The sequence below is a fragment of the Amblyraja radiata genome, chromosome 7 (genome assembly GCF_010909765.2).
Source record: "Amblyraja radiata isolate CabotCenter1 chromosome 7, sAmbRad1.1.pri, whole genome shotgun sequence".
Taxonomy (NCBI): Eukaryota; Metazoa; Chordata; class Chondrichthyes; order Rajiformes; family Rajidae; genus Amblyraja; species Amblyraja radiata.
The window spans coordinates 47,830,803-47,852,360 of NC_045962.1; the positions used below are offsets into that span (position 1 = coordinate 47,830,803).

At 40.9% G+C, this 21,558-nt stretch overlaps 1 protein-coding gene across 6 annotated transcripts in view; it reads right to left on the reverse strand.

Moving 5' to 3' along the window:
- The window catches only part of nbeal1 (neurobeachin like 1), a 248,860-nt gene extending 236,494 nt beyond the window's left edge, over window positions 1-12,366 (reverse strand). For all 6 annotated transcript variants that reach the window (XM_033024391.1, XM_033024389.1, XM_033024388.1 and 3 more), the window contains exon 1: window positions 12,113-12,366. In XM_033024391.1, coding sequence (XP_032880282.1) covers window positions 12,113-12,163 — 51 coding nt within the window. In that variant the 5' untranslated portion in view covers window positions 12,164-12,366. The remainder of the gene's footprint in view (window positions 1-12,112) is intronic.
- Between the last annotated feature and the right edge of the window lie 9,192 nt (window positions 12,367-21,558).

Genomic DNA, 21,558 nt, shown 5'->3' on the forward strand with positions numbered 1-21,558 from the left:
CTATGCTTTCGAGACAATATAGAATAGATTCACGAGAATCCTGGAACAAAAAAATTGTTTAATGAGGAGCGTTCACTCAGGATGTGATAAGTTTCTCATGATTTGAAGAATGAGAAACAAGCATTTATTAGTGAAAGCTTGGTGACCTGTACCTTTGGCAACCATGTCCAGAACTGAAGCAGACTTGGAGTCATCCATTTAAGGAGAAATGTCTTCACTCAAAACATTAAGACTGTTCACAACGTTCTGCTCTGGAGTCCAGTCAATGTTCTATTGATGAATGCATTCAAGGCAGCAATCGATATTTTTGTTTTGGCACTTCAGAATACAAGGGATAAAAGAATGAATTAAGAAAGTGATATTTAGATCAAGGATTGACCAAAGGGAACTGAGTTTGTTTGGCAGGGGTCTTGCTTTTAACATTTTTGAATTTAACAGCAACAGATTTTAGTGTGTAGAAGTTTAAATTAGATTAGATTAGATTAGATTAGATTATTTAATGACCACACAGTCAAGCTGGTGGAATTCAGGTTCAGTACAGGATGTTACAAGGTAGGCTGATTCCCGTCAAACATAACATAAAACACAACATCATACAATATACAGTACATGCATGGGGAGGATATGTGCTGTTATCATAGTGTGTTCAGAATTCGGATTGCGTGTGGGTAAGAACTGTTTTTAAATCGAGATGTCTTGGCGGGCAGTGAGCTGTAGCGCCTTCCTGATGGCAGCAGGTGGAAGATGTGGTGAGCTGGGTGGGAGGGATCAGAGATGATTTTCTTCACCCTTGACACGGACCGTTTGTGATGGAGTGATTCTATTGATGGAAGGGGAGTGCTGATGATTTTGGATGCTTTGTTAACTATGCGCTGTAATTTATTACGGGAGTGAGTGTCTAAACTGCTGAACCAGACTGTAATTGATGAAGTGAGCATGCTTTGGATGATGGCTGTGTAGAATCGGATTAGGAGGTGTTTCCTTACTCTAAACTTCTTGAGCTGGCGGAGGAAGAAGAGTCTTTGGTTGGCTTTTTTGTAGATGTGAGTTGAATTGATTTTCCATTTGAGGTTATTGCTTATGTGAGTGCCAAGAAATTTGAATGAGTCAGTGGTGGATATGGGTTCGCCTGAGATGAGTAGGGGGGTCTTGGGTTGTGCCTTACGTCTGAGATCAATGATGAGTTTGTGTGTTTTTGATGTGTTGAGTAAGAGGTTATTATCTGTGCACCAAGTGACTGCTTTGTGTGTTTGAGTGCGGTATTCTGTTTCATTATTGTTCGAGATGAGACCTATGATGGTTGTGTCATCTGCGTATTTATAAATTTTAACTGAACTATGCTGGGATGTGAATTGGTTTGTGTAGAGTGAGAATAACCAGGGTGACAAGACGCAGCCCTGAGGGGCTCCTGTGCTGAGGTGCAGGGGGTGAGATATGGTGTTATGTATCTTCACCCTCTGTTGTCTGTTCCAAAGGAAGCTGTAGATCCAGTGACAGATGCAGGGGTCAATGTTCATGTCCGTTAATTTATGGAAGAGTTTAACCGGGTTGATGGAGTTAAATGCCGAACTGAAGTCCATGAACAGGATGCGGGCGTACGTGTTGGCGGTTTCCAGGTGTTGCAGAGTGTGATGAATGGCCAGATTGACTGTGTCTTCCACTGACCTATTGGCTCTGTATGCGAATTGGTGTGAGTCCAAGTTGGAGGAAGTGCTGGTTTTGAGGTGAGCAAGAATAATGCGCTCGAATGACTTCATGGCCACAGATGTAAGGGCAATCGGTCTATAGTCATTGAGGCAGGATGATGTGTTGGACTTGGGCACAGGGATGATGGTAGATTGTTTGAAGCACTGGGGCACTGTACATTGGCAGAGGGATGAGTTGAAGATGCCGGTGAATACAGGGGCCAGTTCTGCTGCACAGTGATGAAGCACTGCTGGGCTGATGTTGTCTGGGCCTGCAGATTTATTTTTCTTCTGTCTCCTGAAGGTAGTCCTCACCTCGGCCTCCTGGATGTGGAATGGAGAGGGAGGAAGAGGAGAGGGGGACAATGGTGGAGGGACTGGAGACTGTTCAAACCTGCCATAGAAAGTGTTCAATCTATCTGGGAGTTGATGATCATTATCTGGGATGGGGGTGGATTTCTTTTTGTAGTTGGTCATTTCCTGGAGTTTTTTCCAGACAGTTCTAGTGTTGTTTGTTGATATTTCTTGTTCTAATTTGGTGGCATAATTGTGTTTGGCTTTCCTTATTGTGGACCTTAATTTATATTTTATATTATATTATATTTATATTAAATCATCTAATGTTCACCTAATCATTGAACACATTCTGACCTCAATTCTAAGTGCGAGTGCAAAAACACATTGGAATATTACAATAAACAAATACATAGAAATCATTCAGCTTCCAAATAATACGAATAAATGCCTTATGAAATGGTGGACGCACTGGATGCACACTTACAACACTTCCAAATAATTGCTTAGCTTGTAGATTTGGTTTTCTATTTTACACCCATCAAAGCTTTTAACTCTGAATCAAATGAATTAGTGGATTACAAACTAGGTTTAACATTGCAAGCTTTTCTTCAAACATAGAAACATAGAAAATAGGTGCAGGAGGAGGCCATTTGACCCTTCGAGCCAGCACTACCATTCATTGTGATCATGGCTGATCAACCACAATCAATAGCCCGTGCCTGCCTTCTCCCCATATCCCTTGATTCTGCTAGCCCCTAGAGCTCTAGCTGACTCTCTTTTAAATTCATCCAGTGAATTGGCCTCTCCTGCCTTCTGTAGCAAAGAATTCCACAAATTCACAACTCTCTGGGTGAAAAGGTTTTTTCGCATCTCAGTTTTAAATGGCCTCTCCTTTATTCTTAGACTGTGGCCCCTGGTTCTGGACTCCAACATTGGGAACATTTTTCCTGCAAACAGGCTCCATCAAGGTTTAGGTTTTGATTTGGGATGCTGGCAATCTTCAATGCCAGATAACAATTGGCACAATATCAATGTTCCAATTCATTCCAGTTACACCAAAGTAGAAGTATGCGTGAAAACTGAGGGATTGGCATCCAGAAAAAATTATTGTATCCATATCATTAGTTATGCTATTGTCAACAATTGTGGATTTATCTAACATTTGCATGATATACCCGATGGTTCATATATGGTTTATACTGTACATTAATGGTAGCGCAGGAGTAAAGATTACCAACCTCTCAAAAATGCTGAATAGATACTACAAATTCCTTGCATAGAAGAAACTGGATAAGTAGCAAAACCTGAAAAACCGGAATGAAAAGCTTTGTTTCAGTAGAGAAGGTTTATCTGGTGGCACAGTGGTGCAGCTAGTGGAGCTGTTGCATCTTAGTTCCAGGAGACCCATGTTCAATCCCGATGCCTCCAGGGATGTCCGTGTGGAGTTTGCAAGTTCTCTGTCCATTTCAGGAGCTCCTGTTTCTTCTCTCATCCCAAAGGTGAATGGGTTGGTTGGTTAATTGGCACTTTGTCAGTGAGTGCAGAATCTGAGCCGTTTATGGGAATGTGGGGAGAAAAGATGTGCAATCACTGCAGGATTAGAGTAAATAGGTGGTTCATGGTTCAACCATGGTTCATGCAGACATGTGTTTAAGGGCTTTTTTCCATATTTGTGATTACATTTGTCAAATCACCATTAGTTGAGCTGTAGTTAACCTGTCTTCACTCACAAGCTATCCTTTGAAACAGAATTCTAAACTATTGTAATGTCTCCAAATAAGAGTTATTTCTCCCACAATATGTGGAAGAGTCACAAGCAAATTAATTAATTCTGCACACAACTGTTTAGTGGAGGATGGTTTCATAACATAAATAATGTCAGCAGCATCATTTCACTTTTACAACAGCACCTTCTCCAAGTGAGATTGACCAAAATTGCCATATCTTCATATTCTTCAGATTTTAATTATGTTTACACCATGAACAATTGTAATTGAAGAGGATGAGGCAATGTCACACCAGCAGCCGGGGCATCTTACAAATGAGCTTCACGATGATTTAGGAAAACTAGGTTCAAAACTAGCATACCCTAATTTATGGTCAATCAAGAATTAATCATGATTCAGATCATAAACTCAGCTCCTTATCCCGAATAAATTCCATCTCACTCGGCACTAATCGAGAAACCACAAGGGAATTCATTAAAAAGATAGAAAATATATTTTTGCTGCAGTCCATGAGATTAATTCTAAAGTAATTCACCAGCTAAAATATGATGACATATTTGGCTTAGAAACCGTCTCACATTCGCAAAGAATTTCACCCAGCTGCCCTTTAAGATTTAAAATGTATAAAATGTGTTTAATGACGGCTCATGTTATCATGCCTGGAAGAACCTTTGGGGCACTAATGGAACCCGCATCTTTAAGTCAGGCACAAAGTGCTAGAAAACCTTAAGTTGTGCTATTATAATTGTGCCAGTTATAATGGAACAGCAGTTATCAGTTGTTCAACGATGTAAACGTGGCATTAACACTGCTGTAATTTCTACATGGTGAAACCAAAATGTAGAAAAATAGCTTTATTAAAATCTGACAACATGCACTTTGACTACATGTGATTTTTTTTCTATTACAAATCTCAAATTGTGGAGTATAGACGTAAATAAATATATGATGGGTCTTTGTCCCAAACATTATGGAGGGCACTGTGACTGTACATTGGTAAATGGGGCATTTTTCCATATTTAGAAAATTATTCTTCATTTGACGTGGAGTAAGTTAGTGGAGTAGAGAGCTACGGATAGAAAATATATAGGAATTAAACCCATGAATCAGTTCAAATGGAAATAATGGATTTGTCTTTCACAATCATCACTAGCTCCCCCAAACAAAAAAGGCATCAATTGAGGAAATTTGAGCTCAAGTGTTTCCCAAGTTTAAGGTCAAAGTAGACCAGGAGACTAATTTAACACATATACTTAAAATCATATGGTATTTTGACTGGAAGAACTACATGAAACATGTAGTTACCAGTCAGATGGACAAAAACCAGAGACGACCAACTGAATTAATCCAAAATTCTAGGGAACAAATGAAATTATGTGAAAAACATTTATCAATTTGTTTGATTGGGAACACTCTACCCGAAAGAATGGGGATAGCAGATTCAACAACAACTTTCTAAAGTAAATTAAATACATAATGTCTCGGACAAAGACCCATCATTTATTTATTTGCCTCTGTACTCCACAATTTGAGATTTGAAATAGAAAAAAATCACATGTGGTTAAATGTCATATTTTAATAAAGGGCAATTTTATATATTTTGGTTTCATCATGTAGAAATTACAGCTGTTTTTATACATAGTCCCCCCCCCCCCCCCCCCCCCCCCCCCCCCCCATTTCAGGGCACCATAATGTTTGGGACACATGGCTTCACGGTGTTTGTAATTGCTCAGGTGTGTTTAAATGCCTCCTTAATGCAGGTATAAAATGCCTCCTTAATACAGGTATAAGATGATCTCCTTAATGCAGGTGCTCTCAGCACCTAGTCTTTCCATCACCTTTGGAAACTTTTATCAACATGAGGACCAAAGTTGTGCCAATGTAAGTCAAATAAGCTATTATGAGACTGAGAAACAAGAATATAACTGTTAGAGACATCAGCCAAACCTTAGGCTTACCAAAATCAACTGTTTGGAACATCATTAAGAAGAAAGAGAGCACTGGTGAGCTTACTAATCGCAATGGGACTGGCAGGCCAAGGTAGACCTCCACAGCTGATGACAGAAGAATTCTCTCTATAATAAAGAAAAATCCCCATACACCTGTCCGACAGATCAGAAACACTCTTCAGGTGTGGATTTGTCAATGACCACTGTCCGCAACAGACTTCATGAACAGAAATACAGAGGCTACACTGCAAGATGCAAAATAGGATGACAATGTTAGTTTGCCAAGAAGTACTTAAAAGAGCAACCACAGTTCTGGAAAAAGGTCTTGTGGACAGATGAGACAAAGATTAACCTATATCAGAGTGATGGCAAGAGTAAAGTATGGAACTGCACAAGATCCAAAGCATACCACATCTGTGAAACACGGTGGTCATGGTGTTATGGTCTGGGCATGTATTGCTGCTGAAGGTACTGGCTCACTTATCTTCATTGATGATACAACTGCTGATGGTAGTAGCATAATGAATTCTGAAGTGTATAGACACATCCTATCTGCTCGTGTTCAAACAAATGCCTCAAAACTCATTGGCCGGCAGTTCATTCTACAGCAAGGCAATGATCCTAAACATACTGCTAAAGCAACAAAGCAGTTTTTCAAAGCTAAACAATGGTCAATTCTTCAATGGCCAGGTCAATCACCCGATCTGAACCCAATTGAGCATGCCTTTTATATGCTGAAGAAAAAACTGAAGGGGACTAGCCCTCAAAACAAGCATGCTAAAGATGGCTGCAATACAGGCCTGGCAGAGCATCACCAGAGAAGACACCCACCAACTGGTGATGTCCATGAATCGCAGACTTCAAGCAGTCATTGCATGCAAAGGATATGCAACAAAATACTAAACAAGACTATTTTCATTTACATGACACTGCTGTGTCCCAAACATTATGGTGCTCTGAAATGGGGAGACTATGTATAAACACTGCAGTAATTTCTACATGGTGAAACCAAAGTGTATAAAAATGGCCTTGAACTAAGCAGCTACTTATCAATGGGCCAATACGGTCGGCCAAAACATACAAGAGAGAAGAGGGGACAATTGGGCAGGTGGTATATTAAGCACACAACTGTAATCATCCATCAGCTGTCAATTTAAGTCCAAAGTGACATCCAATATTTAAGATTTCATTCTTGGTGTCCTGCAGTCTTACAACTGTGGAACTGAAAGGTCATCATCTTCAATTCTTTATACATGTTGGAGAATGACCATGCCACATTACGATTCCAGTTGTTGTATACACTGAAAGTTTAAAAGGCACAGTAAAACCAAAACACAATTTCAAAATGCTGATGGACTACTGTGACAAAACTAGATAGGAAAGCCATACAATGGAAAGGCATGTTGTTTAGGCACTGCTTAGTAAATTATGAAATCGTAAGAATATGGCAATTTTGTTTTACACATTTACAATTGTTAAACCTGAAAAGTTACATCGCAGAATGTAAAGTTTGCACAACCGCACAAACTCACCCTAACAGCAAATTCCAAGAGCCGCGGAATTTGGTCAGGTCAAAATTGCCAACTCTGCTAAGAGCTCTCCGTCACAATCCTCTCCTCACCCAAAAGTTCAAGCTGTTAAATATAGTTTTGACATAATTACAATATATAATCAGAAATTTCAAATGATAAACTTATACATTCTCATATTTTCTTGCAACATACAAGGAAGCTATTCAGCCCATTGAGCCTGTTCCAACTCCGAGAATCTCATCAGTCCATTTCCCCACTTAAGTAGAGAATTTTCCATTTTATTTTTTTTCACTTCCAGCTTAGGGTACAAATACTATTTTTTCCTCGCATTTAGTTCATCAATGATTCACAGCACATTTTCAGCAGTCTAACACCTCTGCTGAAAGATCATCCTTGTGTTCAATACCTAATATGCAGACAGGCAAAAACTGTGAAAATGCTATACTAATGGAAAACCATACAGTTCAAAGATATTTAAAGACTAATTAAAGCAAATTTATATTATATCTAAATCTATATCTAAAGTCTGAAGAAGGGTTTCGGCCCTAAATGTTGCCTATTTCCTTCGCTCCATAGATGCTGCTGCACCCGCTGAGTTTCTCCAGCTTTTTTGTATACCTTATATTATATCTAATACTACTTGACCATCCATTACAAAATAGGCATAATGTAAAGTGCAGAAGCTTGGAACACAAATTTAATGGGGAATGCAAATAAAACAGTTCATACCATTTTACAAAGCCATTTTTATTTCAAAAATAAGTTTTATTTATAAACGATATATACAACAAATACAAAACAATGCAAAGCTCTCTTTATATTTAAGTTGTCGCCTCTATACTGTGACAGTGTTGTCAAGGATTGGCATTGTGAGTATGAAGCATCAATGCCACTCATATGCCCTGTTTGGGTATTTGTAGAGGTGTTGCACAGGACCCAATTGCTCACTGTGCAGATACAATAGTGTAGTATAGATCATTATCAAATATCAGAAACCGCAAGATGTCTCAAAGCACTTTATAGTTAATGAATATGCTTTGTCACAGCTTCAAATGTAGGAAATGTGCCACCCAATACAAATAAAACGGTTTCAGAAATAATGCAGTCATGAACACATAGATCTTTCTTTTAAAAAGTGAGATGTATTGTGTAATATTTCTTATCCAACAAACAAGGGAGAAGCCTTTCAATGTCCAACATACCAGCACATGCCTTATAAAATGCATTAAGAGAACCAAATTGTATTATATCCCACAATAAACAAATGTTAGCAACTGCTAAAAAAAAAATAATTAACGCTCAAAAGAAAGTTTGAAAGTCACAACTAATTATCATCACTTAGCCATCTGCTCTTAGACAACTTCTGTAAAACTAACCCAAGAAAAGTGAAGTTAAAAATAATCCCCAATCACTCTTGAAAAAAAAAGTTTACTTGCGGAGCCTCATATCTTGGTCACTAAGATAGTCTTTCACAGGTTTATCCTTCTACCCAAGAAGAAAGTTAAAAAAATGTTTTAACAATGGTAAGTATATGTTGTCAATTATAAGTAAAATTTACAGTCTGCACACCACCATCATTACACAAAATGAAAAAACAGTATAGGCTGGATACACTCAGCAGATCAAGGTAGCATGTGTGGAAAGAGAAACAGAGTTTGCTCTCATGTCAAGACCCTCAAGTTGAAACAGTAATCGCTTATTTTTACTCAAAATAAAATTATGATTTAAATATGAAAGTTTAACGCTTATTTCAGGAATTTTCCTCCCTGCAGGTTTTCAGAGCCTGACTGGGATTGTTTTCTCTGAAACACCAGAGCTTGCTTGGAGACCAGATAGAAGTACAGTATATAAAAATGTGAGAGGCATAGATATGGTAGACAGTCAGAAACTTTTTCCTAGGATCAAGTACTAGCAGGCATAGATTTAAGGAGCGAGGTGCAAAGTTTAAAGGAGATGCGTGGGGCAACTATTTTTATCAGAGGGACGTGCTGTCGAGTTTGGTGGGTTAGGCAGATACAAAGTGGCATTTAAGTCTTTTGGATAGGTATATGGATATGAAGAGATATGGATAATATGCAGGCAGATAAAAGATGGTCTATGCATCATGTTCGGCGCAGACATTCTGGGCTGAAGGATCTGTTCTTGTGCTGTATTGTTCTATATGTTGAGTATATTTTCATAAATCCTCACTGTTCCCTTAGTGTTGCACTCATTCGTTAACTTCATCTCATCATTTGATAGCTGGTTTAGTTTATGGGAGGCATCAGATCTATTAAGCCTTTTCTTCAATTATCGTATCCAATTTGACCGCAAGCACAGATAAATAAAAATTACAGCAACAAATTTTGCCAAGTTTAGCGCGTAAAGACCAAGCAGTTTTGCCTTCACAACGCATCGCCTTTATTAATGATCACTTTCACGAGTAAATTTCTCACTCGCAGATCCAAACATCACATATTTGCTTCGGTGTTGACATCTTTAATAAATATACCTACAATACTATATTGAGAATAGTTAGCAAAGTCTAAGACCATATGATTGAAATGTGTGTTTGTGTATGAATATAATTTTGGCAAAGGATTAGAAAACAAAGAACAATTACTTTACAGGTGGGGTAGAAAGTGTGCAGTGATGACCAGAGGGCGAGTGAGCGTTTGAACTATTGTCTTTGGACTTGGGTACAAGGCATAGCTTCAAATCTTCTGGATATCACAAAAAACTGACATTTTGTAAAAGAGTGACAGAGGATGTAAACAAAGACAGCTGACATGGGTAGAAGAGATTTAATGCATAAAGTGCAAATCCAATTCTTATCTTTAGACTTTAGAGAAACAGCCTGGAAACAGGTACTTCGGCCCACACAAAGTTCACACCTACCAGCGATCACCCTGTACACTAACACTATCCCACACATTAGGGACAATTTACATTTTTATCAATCAATTAACCTACAAACCTGTACATCTTTGGAGTATGGGAACAAACCGGAGCACCCAGAGAAAACCCACGCAGTCACAGGGAGAACGTACAAACTCCATACAAATAGCACCCGCAGTCAGGATCGAACCCGTGTCTCTGGGGCTATAGGCAACAGCTCTTCAGCTCCGCCACTGTGCCGTCTAAACGTGTAATAAAGAACTGTAGTTGCAGGTTTAAATCGAAGGTAGACACAAAATGCTGGAGTAGCTCAGCGGGTGAGGCAGCATCTCTGGAGAAAATGGGCGATGTTTCAGGTCGAGACCCTTCTTCAGACTAATGTCAGGGGAGGGGACAGGACAAAGATAGAATGCATGCGGAGGCAGTAAGACTAGTGGGAGAACAGGGAAGGGGAAGGGGATGGAGAGAGAAAAGAAGGGCTATCTGAAGTTAGAGAACTCAATGTTCATACCGCTGGGGTGTAAACCACCCAAGCGAAACATGAGGTGCTGTTCCTCCAATTTGCGCTGGGCCTCACTCTGACATTGGAGGAGGCTCAGGACAGAAATGGCAGATTGGGAATGGAAGGGGGAGTTGAAGTGCTGAGCCACCAGGAGATCAGGTAGGTTAAGATGGACTGAGCGGGGGTGTTCAGCGAAACAATCGCCGAGCCTGCGCTTGGTCTCGCCGATGTAGCGAAGTTGACACCTAGAACAGCGGATAGGGTAGATGAGGTTGGAGGAGGTGCAATGAACCGCCTAAATGGTTCTGTTTTAAAGTAGATGCAGGGACAAAGATAAAACCATAAACCAAACACATCTTTCAAGTTCATAAGTCATAGGAGCAGAATTAGGCCACTCAGCCCATCGAGTCTGCTCTGCCATTATATCATGGCTGATCTACTTTTTCCCTCCCAAACCCCATTCTCCTGCCTTCTCCCCATAACCTTTGATGCCCTTGCTAATCAAGAACCTATCAATCTCCGCTTTAAAAATACCCAAAGACCACAGATTCACTACCCTCACGCTAAACAAATACTTCCTCCTCTCCATTCTGCAAGTTCAAACAGTTGTTGATGGATTCTTTGACATCAAGACAGCTTTGGAAGTAATCGTAAACTTTTATAACACTAGTTAACCCCAGCTAAAGTAATTGTGATATGCGATAAAACCTTAAAGAATGTATAGAATGGGGGGTTTCTAGAATAGTGTCAATAATTAAAGCAGTCAAAAAAGAGATAATAAAATCTCAAATAAAAACAAAAATGCCAGAAATACATAGCATCAAGTGATACAACAATAATATCTATCTTTCATGTCATCAGACGAAGGGTCCTTGACTTAAAGACCTTTGTCTCTCTACAGATTCAGCATGGCTAGCTGAGTATTTTCAACACTTTATTCTTTTTTAAATCTGTTAAACATAACAACTGGAATCCTTCGTGGTCTTCTTAGACCCGGGAGAAATAATTAAAAAATCTAATGGATCTTCCATTTGTTTTAATGATATATGAAGAGAAATTCAGTGGTAGAATTGCCCATTATCCATCATTGTAGGTTTAAAATAAGGAAGGACGCACACTGTATTGCACAGCAAGTTGGGAAACCCTGACTGAATAGTTCAAAAACACGAAAAGCAAAAAAATCAATAATAATTTGCCGTGAGGAAACAAGGAAGTAACATTATCTGGGAAACTCTTACAAGCAATAGACATGATGAGAGGGTAACCTTTTTCCGAGTTTTACTGTTCTATTCTGATGGCATGATCACTCCTACACTCTATACAAATTATACACAATCAGTTATAAATGCACACATGCAGACATATATACAAACACAGGCAAACACTCCTTCACTGCTGCCACTCCCAGTAACCGGGCCTCGTATGACCCTCTGCCCCGGTGCCGAAGCCCCTCCTTACTCCCGCCCCACCTACCGGGCCCGAGAAGCGGGCTCCGTTCCCCGAATTCCCTTCCAGTACCGGCCCCGGCACCCCGCCTACTCACCTTGGCGCAGTAAAGCATCCAGAGCTCGTACAGCCGCTCGGCGGAGGCCATTCCTCTTTCGGATCTGCCCCTCACGCCGCTGCCACGGCCACGTCAGAGGCGAAGCGTTCCATGAACCGGGCCGGAGCCGGAGCTGCCGGAGGGCCGATGTTTTCCGGGGGACAGTAGCTCTGTCACCGCCCCTCTCTCTCTCTCTCTCTCTCCGACTCACTCACTGACGGCGTCGCCCGACCACAGCGGCAGCCGATCCCCCTGGCGACTGACCCGCGCATGCGCCCCGTCCAACAGCCGATCGCACCGCCCAGCGCGAGGCTCAGGTGCCGCGGGAGCACGACAGGTGCGCGTACCCAGGATGGAGCACCCGCTCAAACTTACCACACGTACCACCAATGACAACGTGTAACACCCATATGAACAGGTACAGGTAATAGGAAGAACTCAGGGACGCATCTTGGTCAGCATTGGCCGAGTGGGGCCGAAGTGCCTGTTCGCGTGTTACATTACTTTATAAGCTTGGTAGAATAGACAATAGGTGCAGGAGTAGGCCATTCGGCCCTTCGAGCCAGCACCGCCATTAAATGTGATCGTGGCTGATCATCCCCAATCAGTACCCCGTTCCTGCCTTCTCCCCATATCCCCTGTCTCCGCTATCTTTAAGAGCCCTATCTAGCTCTCTCTTGAACTCTGTGTGAAAAAGTGTTTCCTCATCTTCGTTCTAAATGGCTTACCCCTTGTTCTGAAACTGTGGCCCCTGGTTCTGGCCTCTCCCAACATTGGGAACATGTTTCTTGCCTCTAGCATGTCCAAACCCTTTATAGAAACATAGAAACATAGAAAATAGGTGCAGGAGTAGGCCATTCGGCCCTTCGAGCCTGCACCGCCATTCAATATGATCATGGCTGATCATCCAACTCAGTATCCCGTACCTGCCTTCTCTCCATACCCTCTGATCCCCTTAGCCACAAGGGCCACATCTAACTCCCTCTTAAATATAGCCAATGAACTGGCCTCGACTACCCTCTGTGGCAGGGAGTTCCAGAGATTCACCACTCTCTGTGTGAAAAAAGTTCTTCTCATCTCGGTTTTAAAGGATTTCCCCCTTATCCTTAAGCTGTGACCCCTTGTCCTGGACTTCCCCAACATCGGGAGCAATCTTCCTGCATCTAGCCTGTCCAACCCCTTAAGAATTTTGTAAGTTTCTATAAGATCCCCTCTCAATCTCCTAAATTATAGAGAGTATAAACCAAGTTTATCCAGTCTTTCTTCATAAGACAGTCCTGACATCCCAGGAATCAGTCTGGTGAACCTTCTCTGCACTCCCTCTATGGCAATAATGTCCTTCCTCAGATTTGGAGACCAAAACTGTACGCAATACTCCAGGTGTGGTCTCACCAAGACCCTGTACAACTGCAGTAGAACCTCCCTGCTCCTATACTCAAATCCTTTTGCTATGAAAGCTAACATACAATTTATAATTTTATATGTTTCAATAGGATCCCCTCTTATCCTAAATTCCAGAGTATACAAGCCCAGCCACTCCATTCTCAGAGCATATGACAGTCCCGTCATCCCAGGAATTAACCTTGTAAACCTACGCTGCACTCCCTCAATAGCAAGAATGTCCTTCCACAAATTAAGGGACCAAAACTGCACACAATACTCCAGGTGTGGTCTCACTAGGGCCCTGTACAACTGCAGAAAGAGTTTGCTCCTATACTCAACTCCTCTTGTTATGAAGGCCAACATGCCATTTGCTTTCTTGACTGCCAATTGTACTTACATGCTTACTTTCATTGACTGATGAACAAGGACCCCCAGATCCTGTACTTCCCCTTTTCCCAACTTGACACCATTTAGATAATAATCTGCCTTCTTGTTTTTGCAACCAAAGTGGATAACCTCACATTTATTCACATTAAACTGCATCTGCCATGCATCTGCCCACTCACCCAACCTGTCCAAGTCACCCTGCATTTTCCTAGCATCCTCCTCACAGTTCACACTGCCACCCAGCTTTGTGTCATCTGCAAGTTTGTTAATGTTACTTTGAATCCCTTCATCTAAATCATTGATGTATATTGTGAATATCTGCAGTCCCAGCACCAAGCCTTGCGGTACCCCACTAGTCTCTGCCTGCCATTCTGAATGGGACTTGTTAATCCCTACTCTTTGTTTCCTGTCTGCCAACCAATTTTCTATCCATGTGCCAATACCATGTGCCAATACCCAATACCATGTGCCCTAATTTTGCCCGCTAATCTCCTATGTGGGACCTTATCAAATGCTTTCTGAAAGTCCTGGTACATTACATCCACTGGCTCTCCCTTGTCCATTTTCCTAGTTACATCCTCAAAAAATTCCGGAAGATTAGTCAACCATGATTTCCCCTTCATAAATCCATGCTGACTCAGACCGATCCTGTTACTGCTATCCAAATGTGATGCTATTTCATCTTTTATGATTGACTCCAGCATCCTCCCCACCACTGATGTCAGGCTAACTGGTCTATAATTCCCTGTTTTCTCTCTTCCGCCTTTCTTAAAAAGTGGGATAACATCAGCTACCCTCCAATCCACAGGAATTGATCCTGAATCTATAGAACATTGGAAAATGATCACCAATGCGTGCTCGATTTCTAGAGCCACTTCCTTAAGTACCCTGGGATGCAGACCATCAGGCCCTGGGGATTTATCAGCCTTCAGTCCCATCAGTCTACCCAACACCATTTCCTGCCGAATGTGGATTTCCTTCAGTTCCTCCATCACCCCAGATCCTCTGGCCATTAGTACATCAGGAAGATTGTTTGTGTCCTCCTTAATGAAGATGGATCCAAAGTAAGTAAGTTTATTGGCCAAGTATTCACATACAAGGAAGTTGCCATGGTGCTCCGCCCACAAGTAACAACATGACATAGTGACAGTTACGAATGACTCAGAAAACACTAAACATTAATAACAATAAAACACCATTGATCAAGCACATGAACCAACAAAATACCAGATCAAAGGGAGGATACCTGTTCAACTCATCTGTCATTTCCTTGTTCCCCATTATAATTCACCCTTTTCAGTCTTCAAGGGTCCAACTTTGGTCTTAACTAATTATTCCTCTTCACATACCTAAAGAAGCTTTCACTATCCTCCTTTATATTCTTGGCTAGCTTACCTTCGTACCTCATCTTTTCTCCCCATATTTCCTTTTTAGTTATCTTCTGTTGCTCTTTAAACATTACTCAATCCTCTTACTTCCCTCTCATCTTTGCTACATTGTACTTCTCTTTTATTTTTATACTGCCCCTGATGTCCCTTGTCAGCCACGGTCGCCCCTTACTCCCCTTGGAATCTTTCTACCTCTTTGGAATGAACTGATCCTGCACCTGCTGTATTATTCCCGGAAATACCTGCCATTGTTGTTCCACTGTCATCCCTGCTAGGTTATCTTTCCAGTCAACTTTGGCCAGCTCCTCCCTCATGGCTCCATCGTACCCTTTGGTCAACTGTAACACTGACATTTCCGATTTACCCTTCTCCCTCAAATTGTAGATTAAAACTTATCATATTATGGTCACTACCTCCTAATGGCTCCTTAACCTCAAGTTCCCTTATCAAATCCGGTTCATTACACAACACTAAATCCAGAATTGCCTTCTCCCTGGTAGACTCCTATACAAGCTGCTCTTAGAATCCAACACGGAGGCACTCCACAAACTCCCTTTCTTGGGTTCCAGTACCAACCTGATTTTCCCAGTCTACCTGCATGTTGAAATCTCCCATAACAACCGTAGCATTACCTTTACGACATGCCAATTTTAACTCCTGATTCAACTTGCATCCTATATCCAGGCTACTGTTTGGATCAAATCATAAGTAGTATTAATATTTTTGTTTCAGGTAAAGTGGGAGCAAATTAGGCAGAAATGAAGGAGGAATATTTTGAAATGTTTTACTCTTGCTCCCTCTTCTGACATTGCATCATTTAACATGTAATTCTCCTGGGTGCAATTTCCCATACATTTGAGGCCAAAGATATGTGCTTTCGGGCTATAAAGCAATGAAGCATGAGCAAACTCAGGTTGCCGAATGTTATGAACACAAATGAGCTGCACTCAAAATTCTTTGCTTCCGCACATTTATATGTCATTTCTTGCAACAGAACACACTGTGGCTCATCATTATTACTCTGGTCCATCATTTATGTTCAAATGGGAACAAGTCCAAGACTTCCGTGCTTATGTATTCACTTGTGAAAATCCCAAACTTACTGGCAGGTTTAGAACGTTGAATTTCTATTACTGAACTCCTTGTGTAAAATCTGAGTTTGGCTCTTACACAGGAGTATCAGGTCTCAGATCTTCCACCAGGTTAGACCAAGTGTAGGATTCTTGAACCCATCAATTTGAATAGAAATTATAGGGCTACTGATAATAAAGCAAGGGGAAGGCATATTCCTCTTTTGAATTGTTATTGTCATAAGGCACAGAACTAGATGCATCAGCCCATCAAGAATCCCTTCGCAATGATCTTATGTGCTCCCATTTTATTATCCCCACATTCTCATTAATTGCCTAGATTCTACAGTCTTGGGCAATTTATGATTGCCTATTAACAGACTAACCCACACATCTGGGATGTGGGAGGAAACCAGAACACTTGAAGAAAACCCATGTGGTCACAGGGAGAACATGTAAACACCACAGAGACAATGCAGAGGTTAGTATTTAATCTGGGTCACTACTGCTGTGAGGCAGCAGCTGTACTGGCTGCATCATTGTGTAATGTTCTTATTTATTTATGTGGTTTGGTTATTTACTTATTTTGTAGGAGCCATTCATAATCAGGCTAGTTACTGTTGGCATATTATATTATTTTGTCTAGATATTTCTAGTAGTATTATTTTGAACACTTGGGGGCGGGTATTTGATACACAAATGGGCATTACATATATCAGAGTTGGACAGGGAGGAGCCAGATCAGACCAGGAACAGTAGTTGGAAAGAACACAGTTCTCACCAGATAGTAAGAACGGAAAGCTACAATTTGTATAAGAATAAAGAGGATCTGGAATGTTCATCTTTTTGTCTGTACAATTACTTCAATAAAGAAGCAATTGTTGGAAATAACGACTGGAAGATCCGTTCTTTTCGTCTGTGTAAGATCACTCCCACTTACCCGTGTAGTAATGGCAACGGAAAGTTGGACATTGGAAAAGGTTGAAATTTCCATTACATTTAAGTGAGAACTTGTCTCTATGAGTGAAACCGGAGCTTGTGAAACGTGGGAAAAAAAGGATTGTTTTATTTCACAAGCCTGACACAGTAATTCTCGATCAATTGGACAAGGTCGCCACCTGCGGTAAGCTGAATAACGAAGATTAGAAACTTCAAAGCCAACACAGGGAATCGTAAGTACTGTATTGGGCTTTATTGGAAAAGCTAAAAGTACAGTTGAACGTACTGCATTAAGCTGTATTGGAAAACGGCTGCTAAAATTGAGAATTAATAAGTGACCTTGAGAATCACAGCGTCTGAAGAAGGGTCTCGACCTGAAACGTTGCCTATTTCCTTCGCTCCATAGACGCTGACTCACCCGCTGAGTTTCTCCAGCATTTTTGTCTACATTTGAGAATCACAGCGATATTTTTTGTTTTGAAATACCAATCAGTTGTTTTGAATTCCAACCACAGGCATACGGCTTTATGTCTATACGTCTTAAAGGGATAGTGAGCCTGTATGTCTAAAGCTCAGCCACAAGAGGGCGATGTGGAACAGGGTTCTAGAAAAGAAAGAAGAATCATTAAACACACCGACAAAGGCCGGGAATTGTTCACGGAAAGGTGTCGGAAGTCAAGAAACACGCTATGTAAACAAGTTAATTGAAAAGCTGAAGCAGCTCATGAAATCAGATGAGAATGTGAATGAAGTACAATCTAACCTGGCTCAATTAATCAAGCTCTGCAATGAAGTCAGAGAAAACCACAAGTCATTGGTGAAAGTACCACTGCTTGAAAGGAAAATCAGTGAAGAAAGAATGGAATCTTCTAATGATTTTAAACAAGATGTAAATAGCTGATTATCTGGTAAATACAGTGAGTAATCATTTCAGACAATGCATCCAAATCAGTAAGCTTTTGCCCAAACTGATTTACAACACCAGTTCAAGAGAGGTGTAAAATTGCATCTTGAATTTTATAGTATCAAAACAAAGGATGATGCGTACAAATTAGCCAGAAAAAGCAGCATACCGGAGGACTGGGAGAAATTCAGAGACCAGCAGAGGACAAAGGGCTTAATTAGGAAAGGAAAAATAGATTATGAAAGAAAACTGGCAGGGAACATAAAAACTGACTGCAAAAGTTTTTATAGATATGTGAAAAGAAAGAGATTAGTTAAAACAAATGTAGGTCCCTTGCAGTCAGAAACAGGTGAGTTGATCATGGGGAACAAGGATATGGCGGACTAATTGAATAACTACTTTGGTTCCGACTTCACTAAGGAAGACATAAATAATCTGCCGGAAATAGCAGGGGACCGCGGGTCAAAGGAGTTGGAGGAATTGAGTGAAATCCAGGTTAGCCGGGAAGTGGTGTTGGGTAAATTGAATGGATTAAAGGCCGATAAATCCCCAGGGCCAGATAGGCTGCATCCCAGAGTACTTAAGGAAGTAGCTCCAGAAATAGTGGATGCATTAGTAATAATCTTTCAAAACTCTTTAGATTCTGGAGTAGTTCCTGAGGATTGGCGGGTAGCAAACGTAACCCCACTTTTTAAAGAAGGGAGGGAGAGAGAAAACGGGGAATTACAGACCAGTTAGTCTAACATCGGTAGTGGGGAAACTGCTAGAGTCAGTTATTAAAGATGGGATAGCAGCACATTTGGAAAGTGGTGAAATCATTGGACAAAGTCAGCATGGATTTACAAAAGGTAAATCATGTCTGACGAATCTTATAGAATTTTTCGAGGATGTAACTAGTAGCGTGGATAGGGGAGAACCAGTGGATGTGGTGTATCTGGACTTCCAGAAGGCTTTCGACAAGGTCCCACATAAGAGATTAGTATACAAACTTAAAGCACACGGCATTGGGGGTTCGGTATTGATGTGGATAGAGAACTGGCTGGCAAACAGGAAGCAAAGAGTAGGAGTAAACGGGCCCTTTTCACAATGGCAGGCAGTGACTAGTGGGGTACCGCAAGGCTCAGTGCTGGGACCCCAGCTATTTACAATATATATTAATGATCTGGATGAGGGAATTGAAGGCAATATCTCCAAGTTTGCGGATGACACTAAGCTGGGGGGCAGTGTTAGCTGTGAGGAGGATGCTAGGAGACTGCAAGGTGACTTGGATAGGCTGGGTGAGTGGGCAAATGTTTGGCAGATGCAGTATAATGTGGATAAATGTGAGGTTATCCATTTTGGTGGCAAAAACAGGAAAGCAGACTATTATCTAAATGGTGGCCGACTAGGAAAAGGGGAGATGCAGCGAGACCTGGGTGTCATGGTACACCAGTCATTGAAAGTAGGCATGCAGGTGCAGCAGGCAGTGAAGAAAGTGAATGGTATGTTAGCTTTCATAGCAAAAGGATTTGAGTATAGGAGCAGGGAGGTTCTACTGCAGTTGTACAGGGTCTTGGTGAGACCACACCTGGAGTATTGCGTAGTTTTGGTCTCCAAATCTGAGGAAGGACATTATTGCCATAGAGGGAGTGCAGAGAAGGTTCACCAGACTGATTCCTGGGATGTCAGGACTGTCTTATGAAGAAAGACTGGATAGACTTGGTTTATACTCTCTAGAATTTAGGAGATTGAGAGGGGATCTTATAGAAACTTACAAAATTCTTAAGGGTTGGACAGGCTAGATGCAGGAAGATTGCTCCCGATGTTGGGGAAGTCCAGGACAAGGGGTCACAGCTTAAGGATAAGGGGGAAATCCTTTAAAACCGAGATGAGAAGAACCTTTTTCACACAGAGAGTGGTGAATCTCTGGAACTCTCTGCCACAGAGGGTAGTTGAGGCCAGTTCATCGGCTATATTTAAGAGGGAGTTAGATGTGGCCCTTGTGGCTAAGGGGATCAGAGGGTATGGAGAGAAGGCAGGTACGGGATACTGAGTTGGATGATCAGCCATGATCATATTGAATGGCGGTGCAGGCTCGAAGGGCCGAATGGCCTACTCCTGCACCTAATTTCTATGTTTCTATGAAGTGCAGGTAGAGCATTACCCCTTTGTAAAATAATTTAGAAAGTGTATTTTATTTCCACTATTTAATTTTGAAAATATATTAATTTCACTGAGGCCTGCCAAGAGAGGACTATTGCACCCGAATGTAATAGAGCGGCAATTAGTGTTCTGCACAAGCAGCAGTTATACAATTCTGTTAATCAGTTTTTATGACTAATGTTATTACTTTTCTGAATGTTGATATTGTGGGACTTGGCAATGGTATTGGTGTCAAATATCCAATGTTTAATCATTCTTGTCAACACCTACATCATGCCTTGTACTTTAGTGGGGGAAAATGTTGATTTCCACTTATCAGACTATGTTGAAGATTGTACAGGTCTTATTGTACCCAATCAATGGTTTAATTTTCTAAACAGATGTGCATGGAATTGAACATTATACTATCATCCAATATCTCCACATCTGACCCCATAATGGAAGATCACTGGGCCTAGTACATTACTCAAATGAACTACTGTAGTGATAAATGACTCCTGACAAGGGTAGGTGGTTGGACACTCTCCTATTGGAAATGGTCATTGTATCTTTGTATGGTAGTTTGTATCACAGATGTTACTTGCTGTTTATCAGCTAATTCCTGAATGTTGCCTAACGAAATATGTAATATGTAGCAGTTTAATAAACTACACACTATGTGGGGGATTTTAAAAGTTAAGTGTCATACATATAGGATTTTTACAAATAAATCTAATAAGGTGGAAAAATCCTTGATGGAAATTAAATAATGATGCAGATTGATTTAGAGGGATTTAGATAAGTACACAAGGGGGAAAAGAGTCAAATGATGTACAGGTACACTGAAAGCCAGGACTCCCATGGAGAATATGACATTTACCTTTTGGGCCAAAAAGCTTATTCATGCATGTTCTAAATAATCACTGATGAGACAGGCTGCTCCTCGCAATCGCTAATGCCCACATGCCACATTTGGTGGTTGTTTTTAATATTGCATTATCCGTAGTTACAAAACCCGTGACCCGTCAGTTAAACACAAGCTTTAAGCCCTTCGGCTGAGAAACAGGCCTTTCAGAAGTACTTGATTTTTTTAAAACAACAGTTTATTGAATAAAATCAATGCACAGTTGTTCTTTAAAACATTTTCCTTCCTCATTGATATCTAAGCACATCAAAATCCAGAAAGAGAAACGACTTTTCTTTAAGCTTTCTTTAGCTATTTTGCTTTTAATGAAATATTTTCTTTCCTTTTCG